The sequence below is a fragment of the Puntigrus tetrazona genome, chromosome 2 (assembly GCF_018831695.1).
Source record: "Puntigrus tetrazona isolate hp1 chromosome 2, ASM1883169v1, whole genome shotgun sequence".
NCBI lineage: Eukaryota > Metazoa > Chordata > Actinopteri > Cypriniformes > Cyprinidae > Puntigrus > Puntigrus tetrazona.
The window spans coordinates 20,908,193-20,930,934 of NC_056700.1; the positions used below are offsets into that span (position 1 = coordinate 20,908,193).

At 35.9% G+C, this 22,742-nt stretch overlaps 1 protein-coding gene across 1 annotated transcript in view; it reads right to left on the reverse strand.

Moving 5' to 3' along the window:
- Positions 1-2,208: 2,208 nt before the first annotated feature.
- The window catches only part of kcnq3 (potassium voltage-gated channel, KQT-like subfamily, member 3), a 32,311-nt gene continuing 11,777 nt past the window's right edge, over positions 2,209-22,742 (reverse strand). Inside the window, exons 5-18 of the mRNA XM_043220563.1 lie at positions 14,732-14,822; positions 14,511-14,637; positions 13,820-13,992; positions 13,349-13,522; positions 12,233-12,343; positions 11,158-11,253; positions 10,951-11,045; positions 9,645-9,671; positions 6,298-6,533; positions 5,961-6,066; positions 5,141-5,272; positions 4,926-5,021; positions 3,909-3,993; positions 2,209-3,832 (exon numbers count right to left, since the gene is read on the reverse strand). Coding sequence (XP_043076498.1) covers positions 3,290-3,832; positions 3,909-3,993; positions 4,926-5,021; positions 5,141-5,272; positions 5,961-6,066; positions 6,298-6,533; positions 9,645-9,671; positions 10,951-11,045; positions 11,158-11,253; positions 12,233-12,343; positions 13,349-13,522; positions 13,820-13,992; positions 14,511-14,637; positions 14,732-14,822 — 2,092 coding nt within the window. The 3' untranslated portion in view covers positions 2,209-3,289. The remainder of the gene's footprint in view (positions 3,833-3,908; positions 3,994-4,925; positions 5,022-5,140; positions 5,273-5,960; positions 6,067-6,297; positions 6,534-9,644; positions 9,672-10,950; positions 11,046-11,157; positions 11,254-12,232; positions 12,344-13,348; positions 13,523-13,819; positions 13,993-14,510; positions 14,638-14,731; positions 14,823-22,742) is intronic.

The window sequence follows — 22,742 nt, forward strand, 5'->3', positions numbered from 1 at the left end:
GAGTTTATTTCTTCATCAGAACATATTAATAGAAATTTAGCATTACATCACTTGATCACCAATGGATCCTCTGCAGTGAATGGGTGCCGTCAGAATAAGAGGTCACTGACTCCTCTAAACAAAGTCATAATTGAGCACTTCTATTTAAACAAGAACAAACTGCAACATATATTTTAATATATCTTTATTACTAACTGGTGCAATTTGAAGATTTAACATAAAAAATCAAGTTCGTCATAACTTTTGCATATTATCTCATCAAATTAAACTATTAAAACTGGTCTTGACCAGAATGTAAATAAACATTATTCTTCAAAAACTGGAATGAATATAAGAGCTTAGAAGGCCACTAGTGTGAAATCATTTCATCTGAAACCAAAAAGAAGAGAACGAAAACATCATTTGTCGGGTCTTTAAAAGGAAAATACACAACCGAAGAGGTCCTAGGAAAATGAACAGATGCTTCACTGATACCACTGAGAGCAAAACGATTATGGATGGCCTAAAAAGCAAAATGATGGCAGGTTTGATTCATGGCGAAGAGAACGTAATGACCGGCAGAGAGGGACTGGTGCTCTAAAAGGCCAAGGCACAAACAATAAACAGCAGTGTATCTGTGTACATCAGTAGTCTGAGATCAGAATAGACAGCAGTCAGTAGTCAGAGAGAAAATCGGATAGCAGTCCTTACTTTCAGACAGCAGCTGAAGAATAATAACGGGCAGCTGTTTGATGGTTTTTCATCCAAGATTAATCCAAGACTTTATTGGGCTTTGTGACCGATTTGTAGTTTAGTTGGTTTAGTTGAGGATAATAACGGTCAACGGTGTTTGGACATCTCTGCTTAGTCACTAGTATGAAATAAAAAGTTGATTGTAGTGTCTATTCTGGGATAATCACAAAAGTTTTTATTATGAGATCATAGATATTTGGGTTTATCTTGAGTTTAATTTGAGTTCAGCAGTGTAGATGGGCGGCAGTGTTTAGTCTCATGGATATAGAATGATTAAAGGTATAGTTCACCAAATACTGGGATAAATTTACACAACTCACATGTTGTTCCCAATCTGTATGACTTTGTTTCTCACAAAAGAAGATAGTTTCTCAGAGTTTTGGACCCTTATTTGGACAGAAACATTCTTCTTTTAGACAAAATATCATCTTTTGTGTACACAGAAGGGAAAAAGTCATTTTAATTTGGTGAACTATCACTTTAAGCCTCTAACATTATACTAAACCTCAACCTCATCATGACCCCAGGCTTATAGACAGAGTAAAAAAATCGAAGAGAAAAAAAACATCTATGGTCAAAATGACCAATAAATCAAATAACTAAAACACTAAGAGTAATTGTTGATTTCCATTTTATGGCTTTTTTTTCTCTGAATTCATAGTCTTTGTTGTTACAGGTATACAGATATTAGTACTAATATTAGTACTATTTATCTCAAACCCTAAATGCAAGTTGATTTGTGCAAGATTTACTGTCCCTTGAGTCAGAATCCAGGTAAATAAGATGAAAGATACTAAAAGATACAGACGGACATTATGAAAACACTTAATCTACACTGGACTCAAAATGACCTTAGACTGATGAACGTTGAAATTATTTGAATCTTAATATGAAATATCTTGATACTTGATAGTCGGTGATGGTCAATTGTCACTGTAAAATAAATAATTAGATAAGAACCCATAACCCGGGGCAGGGTGGATATAACAAAAATAAAAAATAGTTTAAAATAAACCTTAACAGAAATAAAATATAGAAATAACATTTCAGTTATTTTCCAGGGCAACATTGGTCATTTTAATTTAACTTGTACTAAAAAGAAATAAATAAACAATATAATACTTAATAATAATGGAAAATATTAGTGCTGGGCAATAATTAATCACATCCAAATGAAAGTTTTTTATGAACATAAAATATGTGAGTACTGTGTATATTTATTATGTATATAATAAAAGCATGTACACATTTAAGAAAAATGTTTATATATTAAATATATTTACATTATATATATATATATATATATATATATATATATATATATATATATATATATATATATATATATATATATATATATATATATATATATATATATGTATATATATATATATATATATATATATATATATATATATATATATATACATAACAAATATACACAGTACACACACACATACACTATGTACACAAAAACTTTTATTTTAGATTAATCGTGATTAATCACAGACAAAAAAAAAATACAAATAAAAAAATACAATTTTAAATTAAAAAAAATAGTGGTATCTAAGTTGAATGATACTAAAATAACCTGGGGAAGAACTAATATTACAGATTAAATTAATTTTAGAACAAGACCAGAGAGGAAATTAACATTTCGAACACTGGATTTACGCAGGATCTGTTCAACGTGAAACCTTTTGGAAGACCTAAATATTTGTTTTGGAGTAAAACGTAGTTCAGTATGTGTAACCATTAATTATTGGAATTTCATAGGTAAACTGGTCAGTGTTAAAAAACTATTCCGCTGTCTTTCCCACAGGTAACTCACCCTGTGTGCTTGATGTAGGGTTACCATAAAGAAACTGTAGTTATCATGGGTACGGTGACCTCTGGGTACAGCGGCGATATTCATTGAGCTTGCGGTTTTCTGCGCTGCTCACAGACGAGATGTGCTCATTGGTTGGATTAAGGCCAGACACTTGAGGAATTCCTAACTGAGGCTCTGCTTTTGGTCCTTAAACGGCTAGTGGCGAAAACATGACATTTCCCAGAGTGCAGTTCATGCTGACCAGAGTCAAAAGGTTTTGTACAATCTGCAAAAGGAACAAAAAACGAGCTCGAGATGTGCAGAGAAAGAAGCTCCCTCAAACCCAAGCATTTGAAACGAAAGCGAGTGCAAACCGGAGGAGACGTCGATACATTTAGCTGCTCCGTGGATGAGTCATGCAGTCCATGCATATGAAAAGATGTGTAAATAGAAAAATAAATGTTTACAAAAATGGCATAGCATCTGTTTTGTTCTCCTCCCTCAAAGTTCCCAGTCAAACATAACCACACAGTCTCCATCTGCCAAGTGCAGTGTCTACCACTAGAGATAAAACGCATGCATTCCATGCAGTGCTCTTTGCTTTGCAGGGGTAAAGCGTGACGTGGATACATATTTAGATATGACGAGTATTATGTCTGTGTCGTTTTGTGCTGTACAGAGTCTGTAGTAGTCTTTAGAAAGAAAGTGTGTGTGTGTGTGTGTGTGTGTGTGTGAGTGAGTGCATCTTTAGGGTGGTGTTCCCCATGCTCCATCGGAGTGGAACCCGTCTCCGGTAGACGACGGTGGAACAGGTCCGCTGGGGGTAAAGGGATCAGTGTCTGTATCCGTCTCGCCCTCGGCTAAATAGCGCCGGTCGCGGCCCCAGCTCGACCCCGCCGTTAACCCCGAGGCCTTGCCCGTGACCTCCTCCTTCTCAGCGGAGATGCTGAATCCGCTGGGCGAGCGTTCCAGCTCCTCGTGAGTGACCGACAGCAGCGACAGCGGCGTTCCCACCCTACGGCCTCCCGATTGGCTGACGGTGGAGGACGGGGAGTGGCTTGGCAGTGGGCTGATGGGCAGGACGGTCGGTCTGGGCGGGTTGGCGTCTGAGCGGGTGTAATGCGGCGTGTTGTGCGGCGGCGGGCCGTAGCTGCAGTACACGCGGTCGCCTGCGACGCTGACGGTCAACGTGGGGTCGCAGCGCTCCATGGTAATGTGGCCGGGGCCCGTGAGGTCGTGTTGCATATGCATATCCACCAGGAAATCCAGTTTCTTCTCCATGTCTTCCACCTGTGAGGGAGGCGACCGCAGGGTTTAGCAAAACAAGTTTGGCTAGGCCACGCAACTAGCTGTCAGAGCGCAGTACCTGTCTCTCAACCCGCACAAATCTACCCATCATGCTTTGGTCTTCGGGATCTGGCAGGCTTGCTTTGGCAAGGTATGACTCGTGTCTGAGAGAGAAAAATGGAGAGGGAATGTAAATCTGAAGAAAAGAGTAAAAATGCAAATGGTTGCATCTTTTTTATTTAATAAATTAAATTATGCAAATGCAAAATCCTTAAAGAGCCCCTATTATAAGGCTCCTAATATTGTATTGGGAGTCTCCTGTGACAGGTTTACATGCATGCAAGGTGAAAAAAAGGCTTTTGTTTTCTTAAAATATTCCTTTAATATCACCTCATTTTCCATTGTTTCGTAAACAAATAGTTCGAAACAGTTCTGAGATTCAGTCTCCCTAAACGCTACTCTACTCTGATTGGTCAGATGGCCCAGTCTGTTGTGATTGGTCTACCACATACAGCAGTTGTCAGTAAATTTACATTTGTAGGCAATATTGAGATGTTTGTGGTCAGACAACGTAGAACATATGAAGGAATTACCCTCTTTGGATTTTACCCTCTTGATTATGTAGCCATCACAGCGGGACTGGAATTACTAATGACTCGTCTAGGATGTATAGAGTTGATTATTTTGGAATACAATAATTTGATTGTACACTTTTGAAATGTACAACTTTGCAGATCGTTTACATTCACTATGCATGAAAGGCTGTATTGGAAATGGCATAATAGGGGCACTTTAATTATAAAAGAGATATCTGCAGAGTTCTTTATCCAAAATAAAAGTTTTTGTTTAAATAATATGTGTGCATACTGTATATATAAATACAAACACAGGAAAATATGTTGTTTACATATTAAATATATATGTATGTATGTATATATATATATATATATATATATATATATATATATATATATATATATATATATATATACTGTATATGTGTGTATTTATATATACTGTACATAATAAATATACGCAGTACACATCCATATATTATGTAAACACTTGACAACACTATTAAATGATGAGCTTTTACCTAGGTGACTGCTGGGTGGGGTACGGAAACGGTGCTTTCTGGGGTTTCTTGTGTTTTGGAGTGAGAGGCGGTCCTGGTGTCAGTATCAGATCCAGTCTAAAGATGAAACAGCAAGTATTAGATTATTTCACTCAAAAGAAGATCACTGTGAAGTCATTTTCCGTAGTATTTCTTTAAAATGTGCACGTGTATGTTGTAATGTGTGTGTGTGTTACCGTGTCTGTAGATATTTGATTCTGGTGAGCATGTCCAGATGTCCTGCAGAATACTGCTCAATCACATCCTTTACATCATATGGCCTTAGAGTCTCCTTAAAACGCTTCTTACTCAGAAGGAATATTATGATTCTACAAAATGAGAAAAAAAAGATACATTTTTTTATGTCTTTTGTGAGTCACTTTGGATAAAAGCATCTGCTAAATGCATAAATAACCAAGGCTGCATTTATTTGATACAAAATGTAAAAATATTTTTCTGAATAATGTCAATTTAAAAGAAATGTTTTATATTTCAAAATATTTTAAAATGTTAATTATTCCAGAGATGGCCAAACTGAATTTTTTCCCCTTCCGGTATCATTCTAATATTCTGATTTAGTGCATAAGCAACATTTATTATTACATATCAATACTGAAAACTGATATTACTGAATGCATGGAATGCATTTGGAAAAGGCAATAGATTGTGTTCAGTGTTTGAGAAGTTCTAAAGAAAGGCATTTATTTTAAATATAGATTTTTTTGTTTTTTTTCACTTTTAGTCAATTTTATCCTGTAAGAAAGAAAGAAAGAAAGAAAAATAACAACAGAAAGGAAGAATGAGAATGAAAAAAAAGATTTTTTTGTATATATAGATTTCTTAGTAAAATTTTATTTTTAAAAATTACTTTTAGTCAATTTATTGCTAAAAGAAAGAAAGAAAGAAAGAAAGAAAGAAAGAAAGAAAGAAAGAAAAAGAATGAGAATGAAAACATTTTGAAGCATTTTAAAAAGTGTTTTTTAAGGGTTATAGACAGGTGGTGTAATATTTGTGTACCGCAGTGCTCTTATGACTAATTTGAGAGTTGGAATCATCTCCTCCAGCAGTATGTCTGGTGGGAAGCCCTTCTCCTCAGGAGTGGGGTCAGCCAGACCACCTGTATCTACAGTGAAACAACAAAACAAGCTTAGATTAACTGCATTTGTATATGCTTATGTATTCATAGGAGTATGAATCTATATTAATTATAGTGGGTAAAAGTGTGTATATTTATGTATGCTGAATATGCATATTACCTGTGCAAGTACTGTGCACTAGTTTAAAAGTTTAGTACTTCAGAAAACTTTGGTTTGAGAGAGAATGAAGTGTGTGTGTGTTAGGGAGTGTGTCATACCCTCTGAGCTCTGTCTCAGGGCGTAGGCCTTCATTCTGAAAGCAGTTCTGAATCTCTCTCTGTTACTGAACCCCGCTGGTTTGCCTTCTTTTGATGGACTCTCCTCAACCGCCTCTGCTGGCCCGCAGTTCCCCGACACACTTTCAGGATTGGCAGCAGGCATCATCACACGGGCCCTTACCGTCGACGGTCTCGGGGTCGACAGCCGCAGACGTTCCAACAAACTCAGCTTCTGACTGAAGAAGACACGGAATAAGAGATGAGTTGAATCTCAGAGCTCTGAACACATTTAGTTAACATTCTGTATCATTTTGTAATTCTTATAGTGTTCCTCAAAAGACAAAACAGTCTCTTTTTCTTTTAGAAAGAAAAATTTCTAACAGACAAATCACTAAAAATTGAGGTCAGTAAGTATTTTTATGAAACTGTAAATAAAATTTCGGTAACACTTTACAATAAAGTTCATTAGTTATCATAGACTAAGAAGGAACAATACTTCTACAGCATTTGCTAATCTTAGTTAATGCTATTTTCCCTCATTTACTCCTCCTTTATCAAAATTGTGTTTGTTAACTAACATGAATAAACAATGAACAAACTGTATTTTCATTAACTAACATGAACAAAGATGGATAAATACTGTAATAAATGTATTGTTCATTGTTTCTTTATGTCAGTTAATACATTAGTCAATGTTAACAAATGACACCTTATTGTAAAGCGTAATACTGTACTGGCATAATAGCTGCTGAAAATTCAACTTTGCCATCAGAGAAATAAATTATATTTCATATTTTTAATTTTGATTAAATAAATGCAGGTTTAATATGAGGCATTATTTGAAATATTACATTTACCAGTCTTCATATACTCTTCGAACTTAAAAACTGTTCAGAACTTATTTCAACTGTCAAGTCAGTTTGTGGAGCCAACATTAAAGTTAATGTTTAATGTTTTTAATATAAGTGATTATGTAGGCAGTAAGTCTTTTAGTGCACAGGGCCCTTCATAAGAGCTGAAGTACTGAGGAATCTGGTAGTCTTAATGCGGTCCTGCACACACACACACACACACACACACACACACACACACACTCTCTCTCTCTCTCTCTTATCCTGCAGGAGAAACTGAACCCTTCCAAAGAAACAACGAAGGGCATTCTCTTGTGAAGGGTCCCCAAGGATGGACACACACACACACAGTCTATGCGCTGTGGCACACACATTATCTCTTGAGTACAGTGAAAAGAAGAAGATTGAAGTGGTGAGAGGGACTGAAACATCTTGAAATGCTCCACAATTACAGCTTATTACCAACCAGTTACTGATACAACACTTTCCCACACACACACAAGCAAAACACAATCTGTCTACAGTGGATTCAATCTGTCTGAGAGGGTTTTAATGATTGAAAAGTGACTTTGTGCGTTTATGTGTGTGTGTCGTAGATTCATCGGACATACAGGAAAGCAGTGAAAACGTGAGAACGGACAGGTAGAGAATCAACGCATAGATTTCAAAATGAATGGAGCAAAATATCACAGACTACTTAACAGTGTGTGTATGGTCCAGTTTCTCCATTTTCCACTTTTAGTAGGTCATTGATAATGTCAGACTGCAGGTTTCCCAGCCATCTGGCATTGTTTGTATGTGTGTGTGTGTATGTATTTGTACCAGTGGGTCAGGTTTTGCTTACATTGTGGGAACAAAATGTCTGTACGCCAAATGCCACAGATAGTAAGACCTGAAATCACCTGCGTTTGTGTTCCTCGGAAATGTGTTTGCTTGCAATACTTTTGCATTCCTGTGATTAAGTTTGCATATGTTTTGCGTTCTCCCAAGAAACTTTTGTTTTCGCTTGCAAAACCTTGCGTTCCCCATTAAAGTTTTCATTCACAAATATTTTGCATTCCCCAGAAAAAACTTTGCATGCGCTTGCAAAAAAGAAATAATAGAAATAATGTGAGGCGCAGTGCTCAAGGAAACAGTGCTCAAGGAAGCATATAAATTCACGAGAGAATGCATAAATTTTGTGAGTGAATGCAGTTTTATGAGCAAATGTGAAAACTGTGAAATACATTTTCCTCATCTCTGTGCCCCTTATGGGCTCCAAAAATTATTTTTAACAAAAAATATTTTTGACTGTTTTGAATCTTTAGCTACGTTCTGTCATCAAATGAAAAGCCAATCAATAATATAACTTATTTAAGTCTGATCTGTCAATTATTTTGACTGATTCACTCAAAAGAATCAGTTCATAAGAATCATTTGTTCAAGAATTGGACCATATGGACAATGCAATAGAAATGTGGACTTTCCATTTATTTTTATATTTAGACATTCAAGAATAGTTAGCTAAACCAAACATCAAGAAAATAAGAAACCAGATTAAAAGGTATCTGTTCTCGATTCCCAACCGTAGGTGGAGAAAGTATCTTCAGCTCAGTACAAAACCCCCAAAGTGACGAAAAAGTTGTTTACCACGATATTAAAGCAAAGTGTGTTCTGTTCGGTTTCTCCATTTCAGCTTGTTTGGTAGGTCACCGGTAGTGATAATGTCAGGCTACAAGTTTCCCAGTGTACGTGAATATTTGCACAGGTGTGTATTTGTGTAGGTGTGTGTTTTGCGGTAATGTATTAGCAGCATTAATGTGTAATCTGAACTCTGATCTGGACCGAACATGGATTACAGGTCTCGGGTCAGGCGCTACAAACAAGCCCAGCACACAACCCAACTCTCCCTCTGTTTCTATCTGTAAATCTTCTAACAAATGGACTGTCAGGCCAGTGTCCAGGTCAAGGACAACTGATACTCATGATTATTATATACGCGGTCCATCTTTGTCAAGGCTCGTCATGGTTAGATCGCTAATAACAGTTCCCATCATTTTCCTTACAGTGACACGGACGTCACACATCCAGCCGTCCATTAACTTCTCCCACACACACACTAGAGTTCCCTCTCCCTCGCTCCGCTCTGACACTGCCATCTATCAGTGATCCATAATTCACTCTTTTCTAATGGACTCGGTAATATCACATATAGAACTACTGTCCGCGTGTCCCAGAACTGAGAAACGAGCTCTCCCGGTGTCTCGCACACACAGAAACGCACTGCTGGTCATTACGCCTTTGGCACTGAATTAATGGAGGTGGTGGTTATTAGGAGTTATTTAAGGAAACACATTTCACAGATTCATTAATCTCACACTTCCAAGAGATGCTGTAAATCTTTAGAACAGTGAGAGAGAGACAGGGAATAAGAGAGAGAGAGAGAGAGAGAGAGAGAGAGAGAGAGAGAGAGAGAGAGAGAGAGAGAGAGAGAGAGAGAAAGAGAGGGAGGCTTACCTAGCCATAACCTCGAGAGGCTCCTTCCTGCAGGTGACAGAAACAACACACATTTAGTTTGACCAGATTACATTTATCATAAATAACAAAACCCTCTTCATCTGCACCAAATCACCACTAGGGTGCGTTTGTGTATTTTCACATAACTGTGTTAACATTTAATTATTTGCACGTACCAAAAATAATTAAACATATCAATAGAATGTTGCCAGATATAGTTTGTTTATTGGTTGCTAGTTATAAGCTACTCACTAAAATCACAATGCCAAGTATGAGAAATGGTGCAGTATGAATAAATGCTACATTATTAGCATTACTGTTTTTATATTTAATGAAAATCTATGTATACTATAAAATAAATATATTTTTATCATTCTAAAATAAAATATAATTTACTTAATAATTTTAATCATTTTTAATATTACTATTTGGGTTTAAATTTATTTCAGTATAGTTGGTATAGATTTATTTTAAGTTGGCAATGCAAGCGCTTCAACTTATTTCAGTTAGTTGCAAAAGCAACATTTCTATTTATCATTTAATGTTTTTCATGTAATATTTCAGTCTTGTTTTATTTTAACATTGTTTCGGAAAAGTTTAAGTTTTAGCTAATAGTGATAACTGAGTCCTGCTCCCAAATTCAGCTATTAATTCGTTAAAAGTGAATTTTTTGGTGTTTTCTCACAGATGTTTTTAAACAATAAATAAATTACATCATCAGAGTAGTGTAAAGAGTAAAATGGACAATTTGTATACATTTGTCCCTGTCCCAGATAGTCAAAAGTAATTATTTGAGACTGCATTCATTCTATAAATGAACAAACGAGCACCATATTTTGCACTGATTTACTGAAAGCTAATTTCACATTTTAAGAAGATATAAATAAGCTCAAACATGGCTTATTTACTGCAAATGTTATTTTCTTATATTTCTTATATTAAGACACGTTACATCTTGTATTCAGGCTCCAACCAAATAATATTTTTCAATCATGATGGAAAAGTAAATTGTCCACGCACAGGTGAAGTACCTCCCTGTAACCTCTAGCAGACCTCTAGATGATGCTGTCTCTGCATGCAGACAAACACACATATGGAAATAAACAAAATAAATGAACATTAAAAAGAGATGCACAGAAATCATGAGAATAAAACAGGTGAAATCTGTCATGAGTATCCGTTAAATCATAAAACAACCCAGGCATAACATGAAATCATGATGATGGCAAACATAAAGGCAAGTCCCTGAAAATGAAAACATATTTAAATGGGTTTTCGTGAGCGATGTACAGTATGTGTATGATACCTGAAGCATGGCAGAGAGATCACAGTCTCATAGAATCTCCATGTGGCGATGAGATCGTCTCTGACGGGGTTGGTGGAGTAGTATCTCCATGCAGCCTGAAATCAATATTCAGTATTGAATATTAAGCAAATGTGCAGTTGAAGAATGAGCCTAAAGGGGTGAATGTACTGCTGATTTAAGTTTAAGTTTAAGTAGTTTTTTGGTTACCTGTATTAATGAAGCCGCAGGATTTCTACGTTTCTCAAAGTGTTTCTGTCTGTGCTGTTCCTGAACTTTCAGAGCCAACCCAGAGCCAAGAATACCCTACAAACATAACCACACTTCAGCATGAAATGGTTGGCTATTTTTTAAACAAAGCATACCTAACCATTTCCAAACCGAAGGATGTTACATTTAGTCATTTAGCAGATGCTTTTATCCAAAGCGACTTACAAATGAGGACAATAAAAGCAATCAGAACCAGCAAAAGAGCAATAGAAGACGAGTCTCGGTTAGCCTAATGCAGTACACATAGCAAGGTGTTTTTTGTTTGTTTTTTATGCAATAAATGAGAAGAAAACTAGTCGATAGAATAAAAAAAGAACAGTGTTAGAGTAAGCAAGCAGAAAAAAATAAAGAGTGCAAGTCTTAGAACAGCAAAAAAAAAAGATGGAAAAGTTGTGTTTTTAGCCTTTTCTTGAAGATGGCTAAGGATTCAGCTTCTCGGGTCTCTCATGAGTCGGTGAATCAAACACAAACAGCTTAAAATTAAAAAAGCACACGCTGGTTATGTTTTAGCATGGCAGAAGGTTGGAGTTGCTGGTCCATAGTTGGTCCTGAGCTGGTTTAAGCCGGTTCTGAGTAATTTCGCGTAGCCACTTTAGACTGACTGACGGCCGAGGCCTGCCCATGAGGCTGTTTAATTCGACAAGTCAAACAACCAATCGCAGTTTGTTTTATGTCACACCAGGTTTTTGGTTCTGGAAATGTAGTATTAATATGAAACAGAAACAACACAAAATAAAAAGTCTGCTGCCCTGCTTCAAGACATACCTAACCAGCATACCAGCATATGGTTAGGGTTAATTCTTTCGAGACTGATATACTGCACACTGTGTAGCTGAAGATGCGTATAATGAGTTTTGTCAGTGATATTTTATATAAAATGAATGAATAAATAAAATATCAAGCAATATCAAGTAACATAACAGAGCTAGAATAGTAACTGGGAGCATAGGACTCTGTAAGTTACAAATTGCTGTACGTGCTCTTATGTAAATTTAAAAAATGATACTGTACTCACGGCTGGAAGAGCAAAAAACGACACACCGATAAGAGCAAAGGTCCCAGCCAGAAGACGCCCCGCCCACGTCTTTGGGGTCTTGTCACCGTAACCAATAGTTGTCAAGGTGATCTGACACAAAAGTGAAATCATGTGTCATCAGTGTGATTACGGCTAGCACAGCTAAGAGGCTATCAAAGTACTTGAGCAGTAAAACCATTAAAAGGGTAGTATTAATGGAGCTGCTGTTAGTGTCATGAAAGGTGGTATATATGGGGCTGCTATAAAACCGTCACAATCAGTAGTACTAATGGAACCGATGTAAAACCTTTGCGAATGGTAGTCTTAAAGGAGCTGCTGTGAAAAGAATTGCCGTGCATTTAAAAAAAATCACTTCTGAACTTGTGACATACAATGGTTTGAATTTTATTTTCCTATTCAATTGACTTTCGCTTTTCATCATGGAGGAAAGCTTTTATGCAACCTTCACCAGCTCCAAACTGCTTAAATCATTGAACGAGTGTATTTTTCACAATTATTTAGTTTTTTGTTGTGGATGTTTTCAGCAGTTTTTATGCATTCAATCATAAAAAAAACTTTTAACAATGTAACATTAAGCCATAGAGTAATAAATGCAAGTCTAACACAAACTTTAAAGTGGCAATGTATAAATGTGAAATATTATAAGCTCAGTAAGTTTATCTTACTAATTTAATGCATTTGTCCACTGCTAAATATTTAAGTGTGTTTTTGTTGTTGCTATCCTGTGTTCTTGGAAATGTTTTTATTCTTTTGTAACATATTTAGAAATGTATAAATAAAACATCAAAAAAGTATCATCAAGCTACCATATATTTCCTTTAAAAAATAACAATATTTATTTTTAAATAAGTTATAATATTAGCTTGGTACAAACAGTAAAGTGGCTTTCAAAGCGTATGAATAAAAAAAAAAAGCATCTCAAAAATGAAGCTAAAATCTCTGAACAGCTGCATCAAAATGAGAGAGCTTATTTTTACTATATACAATATTTTTTTACTATATATCAAGAATTAATTTGCAAAAACAGATGACTCTCATTTTAATCAATTTGCTAAAAGAAGTTGTGAATGAAACCCTGTAGTGCGTCTTTCTCACCAGTCCCCACCAGAGGGCGTCTGCATAGGTGTCAAAGTCCTGCGGCTCTGGAGTTGGGGAGGGGCCCTCGCTGTATGATGGCTCTATAGTGACATCATCCTTCTCAACCAGGTACACCAGGAAGGAAGCCAGGATCAATGACAGGAAGCCGATGTACCACGCTGTAATCAGCTCCTGACCGCACACACCAGCCGGGAAACACACACACACACACAGCAGTACTGAGATCAAACTTCACCAGACGCCGAAATCTGATTGTTTGTGCTTGCGTATGTACTTTGCGTGTCTGCGTATCGCAGAGCATAGCATTTTTGAGGCATGAGTGTGTGTGTGTCTTTGGGAATGTGCGCATATTGCCGACCCCATTGGTTTATTTGAGCTTGACATGATTTGAACAAGCAAGACGTGCTCTTAGATGTTGATCAAGAGGGAATGGCCTGTTGCCGTACATCACATCACGTGCGCGGATACCTTGCTGTGTGTGTATATTGCAGATCCCAGCAGTTTCCAGGTGCCTCCACGGCGGTCCATTCGTAGCATTCGAAGGATCTGCAGGAAGCGCAGGCTGCGCAGCGACGTGGCCAACACATTTCCCTGGTTTCGTACGGCAACCACCGGCACCGAAGCAATCAGTACAAAGATATCTGACAACAGAGAGTCTCATTAAAGCTGCATTTATTTGAGAAAAAATACAATTGAAACAGCAATATTTTTAGTGTCATATATAGTGACACTATATGATTAATATCATATAGTGTGATCCGAACACATTTTGTCAAAAAAGCAGGTATTGTCCACTTTCAAGGCATCGCGATTTTTTACTGCAGAAGCCGAATTTGTTTTTGAAAAAAGCTGATAAGTCCATTTTAGCGAATCAGCACGCTTCAGGTCAGGTAACAAGGTTACTTTACACTTTAAAAAGACTTTTAAACTTTAATTATGCAAAAAAAATACTTTCAATGAATTTACATTCTGTGCTGCTTAATATTATTAGGAAAACTGTAAAAATCTTTTGTAGCATTATAAATTCCTTTCCTTTACTTTTTCAATTTCTTTTGTCAAATGAAATTGCTTTCTCCAGCTGTAATAGTGTATGTGCACGCTTGTATGCACATGTTTCATTGTGACTGCGTGTTTGTTTGGGTCAGTGAGTTTAACTCACCCAGGACACACAGCGGTTTGCGGGCGAATTTGAGCCGTCCTCTCCAGCCCTTGTATCGACAGCAGCAGCCGGCGGCCCATATCCTCAACGCAAACTCGCCTCCAAAAATAAAGATTGTGAATGTCTCCTACAGGTGAGAGAAACATTCATTCATATTCCTCTCAAACATTAATCTCACACGCAAATGCTGCACGGACTATGAACAGAAGACACGCACTCACCAGAATCACCAGCCAGTGAGCCGAATCTTTCTCATGCTCTTTGAACGTTGTTAAAATGGACAGAATCAGGCATCCCAAAACAATCAGAAACCTAGGGTTTCAGAAAACAGAGTGAGCGGATGCTTCATTCATTGTGTGTGTGTGTTTGTGTGTGTGTATATATATACAGTATATAGATTGATAGATAGGTAGATAGATAGATAGATAGATAAAAACATAGCTGTGGGAAAAAAAATGGAATGAAAATTTTTAGTTGCTATGGATACCTCAGCTGAGTCATGATAAAATCTTTTTTTTTTATATCTTGGAAAGACCTGCTACCTAAAACGCTCATGGTATGATTAAACCAGCAGAGGGGGCTGCTGAATATTCGCACTGTATTGGGCGAGAGAGGCATGTATTGGATATATCCTCGCTTCTCACACACGTGCACAACAGTCCTATTGCTAGATGCTGAGCTGGTAAGATTTATACGCTTAATTTTTTACAACAGGTAATCAGAAACCTGGGGTGGCTGTATACTGTATAGGATGCTCATTCATTTTCCTTCCTGTAATTCAAGCCAAACAAAGACACATGCTTTGCTCGCTTGTCTGGGTATTTAACTACGAGCCCTGAAAAGTAAAATACATTTTGTCATCATTTAGCCATGTGTCTTTTAACAATACAAAAAGATTTGTATTGTTAAAAAAATAAAATAAAATTAAATAAAATAAAGACTATAAAAGAAGCAGAAAAGCGCAACAGGGAAGGAGGCCAAATTAAATCCTCTCTATGCAATAAATCTTATTATTTGCATATGCATATGTAACTTTTTTTACATACTTATCTCTGGTAAAGTATGCAGGACTGTATAGATGTATGTACTTAACACTGTATGTTTCTGTTTAGTAGCCTAACAATTTTTAAGTTTTAATTCAGATCAGCCTCCGACCAATCAAGAACTACTGGATTAAGCCCAGTTCCTCCCTACATTTATTTAGCACTTGTAGTACTTGGATGCATGTCACAACATGAACTCCTAGGTTTATTGTAGCCAACTAAAACAAAAAAACATAAAAAAAAAATACAAGCTACTTGAAATAAACTAAACTATGGGTTAATCTGATTGAACTGAAATTTGTAAAAACTGTATTTCAAAGTAATTCTAAAATTGACAAAACAACGAAATGACATACTATAAAAAAATAAACTAAATAGCTTTATAAACTATAGAAGTATCTTAAATAATAAATGCAATAATCATAGTAGTGCTACTTCTGAAATATTGGCTTTGGAAATACTGGAATACTCTATAAAGCATTATATAAGCCATAGAATATTTATAGATTATCATTCAAATTTTGGGGGGTGAAATAAACCTTCAGCAAGGATTAAGTTCCAAAGACGCAGAAACGCAGCCGTAACTGTGTGTAATGATTTGTGTATGAGTGATTAAGCAGTTTTCTGCAGTACTGTATGGCATCCAGCAGAGCACACATGCAGACTCACATATTTCTCTTATCGTCCTCACTCTATTCGTCATTTGACCTGTTGGCAGTTTCTATGGTTTCACATTTGTAGGTTATATCTGTGCTGTTTCCATGGTTACACAAATTCCTCACACACACACACACACACATATAAACAGCCATACACACGGCTACATGCTCAGCATCTGGTCTCCAGTGAAAGCTTTTAGCATCAGCACACTAATAACCTGTAATGGTCATAATGCTCTCTCTCTCTTACTGTGGGTCGACTGAAGTGTGTATGGTTTTCTCGACGAGCGATGCTTCCCTCAACAGAGCGATAGATTGCCATGACTCTCAGGGTGCTCATTCTCAACTGTTGCTCTAAAATATAATAATGTTCCTAATGAAAAGGGCTATTAAGAGAGAAAACCACATTACAACCCATAATGCAGAAATGATCATGAAAAAATATGTTTAGATATAATTAATCTAGGCCTCAAACTGATCAAGCGAATTAGTTTGAAATAAAGAACTGCACATGCAAAATGTTTTCCACTTCATAGAAATGCTGTAATTATTTGTATCACTTATTATTAAAAATACCAAAAATAAAACAACGTGGAATAAAAAATAAATAAAATGCATTATTTTAGTATAATTACTGTTAAAGAGTTTTGTGTCCCTTTTCTGTTTAACTATCAACGCTTTACAGGGAATTTTTAGATCTAATATTGCATAATCAAATGTTTGTGAGGTCTATAATGTCAAAGCCTGAAAAATAATGGCGGTGTCTTATTTCATAATCAAATTAGATGACTGCATTCCAGCAACAAGATACACGTGTGAGATCACCCGACAGGCATCACTGATGTGTGACCGTTGATGGTCATGTGCTGATGCATTTATTTATTAAAGATTCTCTGTGATTTGAGTCATTTTTGCAGCATGGTTTCAATTGAAGAATTTTCCAACTAAGAGAAACAAAAGCAAAGCAAAAAAAACAACAACAACGAAAACAAAACAACGAAAAGAGACGAAACAAAACAAAACAAAACAACTAACTAAAGCGAAACAAACATAAATACTAAGCAAAACAAAACAAGACTGTGGAAAAACACAAAAACCTTTTAACATTTCCTCGTATAAACAAGATACATAAACAATAAGAAAAACAAAACAAAAAAAATAGAGCAACAGCAAGTGTCTGATCACACTATAGTTGTCATCGATGTGTAACCCTTCAAAGTCACATGTTGATATCTTAATTTGTCTGATGTCAGTTTATAACAAGCGGTTTGTGCGGCTTAGGTTCGATACGAGCTCTTTTTGGAAGGTTTTAAAAGTTCCAGTATGTTTCCACGGTATATCAGACTCTTTTATCAAACAGCATCAAGGAAAATTTGATCGTTCGTAAAATGACCCCCTTCAGTGCTGTTTACAAAGAACTACGGGATTGTTAGAGATGTTTGTTGAATATAGAGGTTGGTGAGAGCAATCCACACCAATCAATAGTGATTCAGTTGGTAAGTGGACACAGTTAAATCTGGGACCATTTTATCCTCCACCGAATGGAGGCAACAGTTTGCAGTTTTTAACTAAAAACCAAAGAAGATCACTGGCATGCAGAGACAAGGTACATATTTTTGAGACTGCATATTAATTATTATCTATTACTACTAATTAATTTACAACTGTTACATTTTACATTAGAGGCTTATAAAACTATAAAAAGAGGTGCATTTAAAGATTAACTGCATAACTCTGTTATGCTGGGGTTTGTCAGCTTTAAAACCCATTTAAGTTGAAATGGCTTAACTTATTTTGATATGAAAGTAATGGAAAAACTTACTGATCATAATAATACAAAAACTAATTCAAAAGGCCCACTTTTTTTAATGTTTGATTGCATATGAATGAGATTTATTAAAGGAATGGTTCACCCCAAAATGAAAATTCTGTCATTATTTACTAACCCTCAAATAGTTCCGGATCTGTATGAATTTCTTTGTTCCGCCAAACACAAAGAAAGAGATTTTGAAGAAAGTTTGTAACCAGGCTGTTTTGGGTGACCATTGATTCCAATAGAATTTTTCCCCTACTATGGAAGTCAATGATGACCCAAAACAGCCCAGTTATAAACTTTCTTCAAAATATCATCCTTTGAAAGACATTCAGACAGATTTTGTAAATGATGACAAAATTTCATTTATGGGTGAACTATTCCTTTAAGGGTACATTCCATTTGATCATTTTATAAATATTGTGGGAATGTTACATAAATGTTCTCTGAACATTGTAAAAAAGTAACATATAAAACATTAGACGAATGTCCACCTAAAATTTGTTTACTGATGTATAAATAAAGTTTTAAAAAATGCTATTTAAAAAAAAAAAACTTTGCTAAAGCAAAACTCTGAATAAACATTCTATTAACTTTACTGGAAATTTGCTCATATTTTTATACATATTACTATATATTTGCCATTAGCTGTTCCCGAGGGATACTCTATTCTACAGAACAAAATGCTACACTATTTCTCATTTCGTTTCTTTTTGAGTCTTAAGCACAAAGTTCAAGTTAACAGCAGAAATGCAGACAACATCAATTTTCCAAAACCCAAAATACTGTGACGTCTTCTAAAGACAGAGTCTGTCACGGAAGCTTCTCTATGCCTGTGTTTTGTCTCGTTAATGCCGTGAGAGCATCTGTGAGAATGTGTGTGCGTGTAACTGTTTGTCTGATCGATGTTGAGGGCATATTGGCTGTAATGGGAGCATCGATATATGAGGTGAGTCATAACAGGACACATCATCCCTTATAATAAAGCACACACAGCAGCCGTGTGGTTCTGCCCCAGAGCATGCTGGATACTACAGTGAATTATTCTGTAGTACTCGTGAGGAAAAGAGAAGGAGCCAGAGAGTGAGAGACATGTAGCCCCATTAGAGGTTATTAGTGAGGTGGATGTTAAAAGCACAGTATTTCTCAGCTGATTTCAGGGAACAGCAGATTACAGCTCTCACTAGAGACCAGAGCACAAAGCAGCAAGCATGTGCAGACAAAACTTGTTTTTCAGGTCTATTTTTTTCGGCTGATTTCAAAATACTCAGGGTTGTTAGCATTATTTAGACATTTAGTCTTATGTCTTGATGATTTATCAGACAGCACTACGGTATGGCTTTTTAAGACATCTTAACGATTGTATTTTTTTACGAAATGTAATGTTGCATAGAAATAACCTGCATAAAAAAATGCATTTCAATTATTACTATAGTGAACATACTCTCATATCGCCACTGTGAAAAAGTAAGTGACATATTAAACCTAATATCTTCTAAGGATGACAATAGCTGCAACTAAACACCTCCTCGAGTTTGTTCAGAGCATTGCTCGTCTCTGTTGAGGTACTCGTTCTTCTTTGAACAGCTCTCTTTTAACCCTGACAAACTAGGTCTTCAAATGTGAATTGTTTTTTCACGTCCCTCTTCCTCTCTATAGGATTCAACTCAGAACTTTAACTAGGCCACTCTAAAACTTTACTTTCATTTCCTTTCAGCCAGTGAAATGACGATTTGAGTCCCGAACACCGGCTTAAGCTCATGCTTGAGATGCCTGCTGTTGTTCTGGGATCTTTTGAGACTTCCCGGATCAGGAGCTGCCGTGTTCTTGAAGATTTTTTTTGTCTGGTCAACCACTTCTGGGAATATTCACCACTACTCTATTTGCAGGTAATGGATTGCACTGTGGTTCAACAGAGGCCAAGAAATTGACTTTGTAACCCTTTTCAAACTAAAGCAGAACAACTTTTCTTCAGTTGTTTCTTTAATTGGGGCCTGTGAACACGTAGAAGTTTTGTAGTGAACACTCTGCTCAAAAAAAAAGGTTTGTTCATTTACTCAACATGACAGGCTACAGTAAAGCCTGTAATAGCCTCCTAAATCAAACTGGCAAACAAGATTTTTTTTTTCCTTTCTTGATTTTAAGACCAGTCCAGTTACTTTTTTTCAGGGGCAGTATGGGTGCTGAGTGAATTTTTCTAGTAAACAAATAAAACTGTCAGAAATATCATTTGGCAACAATAATATACTAAATAACTGATTAATATAAATAAATATAAATATTAATTATTATTTTAATATAACATTAAACATTGATATAAAATGTTTAAAAATAATATAATAATTTATATTATCAATATAATCATTTTTTGTTTCTGTTTCACACACACACACACACATATATATATATATATATATATACCCTAATATATTAGCAAATACATGTAGATTGTACGCTGCTGCAAAACACTATCAACAAAGGTACTTGTACTTTTTAGCACATTTACATATTCCCTCTTGCCTACGGCCCCAAAACCACTCATGCACATACCAAACGCACAGACTTCCATATTTCCATGTGCATAAGGTGTCATGTACGTGTAAGCCTTCCTGTGTAGGCATAATCTGTTTTTTCACTTTTAGCTGTGGCTCTAATTTGGGACAGTTGCTGAGCAACAGAAGCCGTGGAGCACATCCCTGTGTCATGCATAGGAAATAAAACACATGCACTCACTATCACACACACATGAACGCTCACACATACACTCTGTCACTTACTCCCTTATTTTTGTTTGCTGTCGGTTGCACAGCAACTGCTTAAATTAGAAGTGCGTGTAAGTGTGTGTCTGTGAGGTGAGGAGGCTGAGTGGTGTAAATATGCTGGAAGTGTGTATGTTCATCGGCAGACAGTTGAGCAGCCCTCCTCCGCTGCACAAGGCGATGTTACCGTGGAAACATGTCACATGACTGTGAGCTTGAGAAGGCAGTAAAGCGGCCATAGCAAATAGAGAGGTGAAAAGACAGAGATACACTGAAGGATGCTATTTTTAAATAAGATTAAATCCATTTTCTACTCTACAGAATATATTAAATGCCTCTGTTTGAAAAAAGAGACAAATCTGCCTTTTTCAGGAAACATCTTAAGACAAACTCTTCAGCGAACACATGATTCACAACTATTAACACACTTTTTGCATGTTACTACTGAACTGTAAAACAATGCTACATCCAAATAATGCAATGCAAGTAAGCATATAATGTTCACATCGGCATCAGGCCAACATGGACACGCTCTTTTCAAAACTAAGAACAATATTATTACAGTTAAAAAAATAAATAAAATAAAAATAAGATGAATTATTATTGCTACCAAGAGCATTAAGCAATTTCCTAACCAGTCATTGGAATTATTTTGCATAATATTCATAAACAAATATAAATAACATGTATGTATCAATATTTGCTGAATGAAAAATAATAGTTACTTGTTTCTTACTAATTTTGGAGTGCCAATTCCTAAAATATTACTCTTGTGAATCAAAATATGATGACAAAGGTGAAGATCTTATTTTATGGCATTAAATAAAATTTAAATATAGTATTTTAAAATCTTACATTACTTTTCAAATTTTGCCAATTAAATGAGTTTAAATACTTTTTTTGTCATTAAAACTGAAACTTGTGGCATTTGAGAGCTTTTTGTTATTCCGAGAAGTTCATCGAAGCACACCAATTAAAAAGAATATAATCAATATTTACGATTAACCAAAAAATAACACATTTGAAAAAATATAGTTAGCTGATGCTAACTGGCAAGCTAACCAGCTACCTGATAACTTTTTTAATATATATTGCAATATAAAATATATAAGTCCAAATTATTTTCTTCAACCAACTAGTTAGAATGCATTTGATAGAAAAACAAAGGACTTGATGTTCAGAACAGAGTAACTACAAAAATTAAGGTTTGAAACAAAAAATTCTAAAAATATAATTATATTTTCTTAGATCAATCTCAACTCTATGTCATCCTTCCTATTTTGTGAAAAAATGGAAATGTTTTTTGTTGTTGTTCATGTGTTAGTTTTTTTTTACTCAACATCATTAAATTAGGTAATATCACGATCGTTGGGTTCTATAATATTCAGAAACCTAATGAACTAAAGATTGATTTTAAAGATGTTTTAGTGCATATCTTGCGTAGCCACAGATGTCTTATGTAGAATCCTGAACTGGGTGTCCTGAAGCAAACCTAGAATAAGATTAGTATGTAATTTGGCAGTGCTTTTAGCTTAAATATATGGAAGAAATGAACAGCCCTAATACAGAACAGATCTAATAAAGAGCTCCAAACAGGAAGGAAGCCCCTGATGGCCTTACATCAAGCCGCTCACTTTTGACCATATTCACTACTTCACCAGTACTTAACAGCAACAAAACTTCTTACAAAGGTGATGCCGCATAAAAACACTTGGAGCCGGAAAGCAGAATGACTCATGAGCGATCACCGCTGTGCTTTTGAGCAAGGCACCAGGGAGATCGTCCCTGTAATAAATGTTCCGTAAGCTGCTTTGGATAAAAAAGGTCTGCTGAATGACCGCTTCTTTTACATGACAAGCAGCATTTCGGACTTATTGCAAGTCATTCTGTCAGAGTAGGCAAAGATTTGGAGCTTGAGGGAATTGGACCTGGTTGCTTGTCCAGTACATTTGGGGACT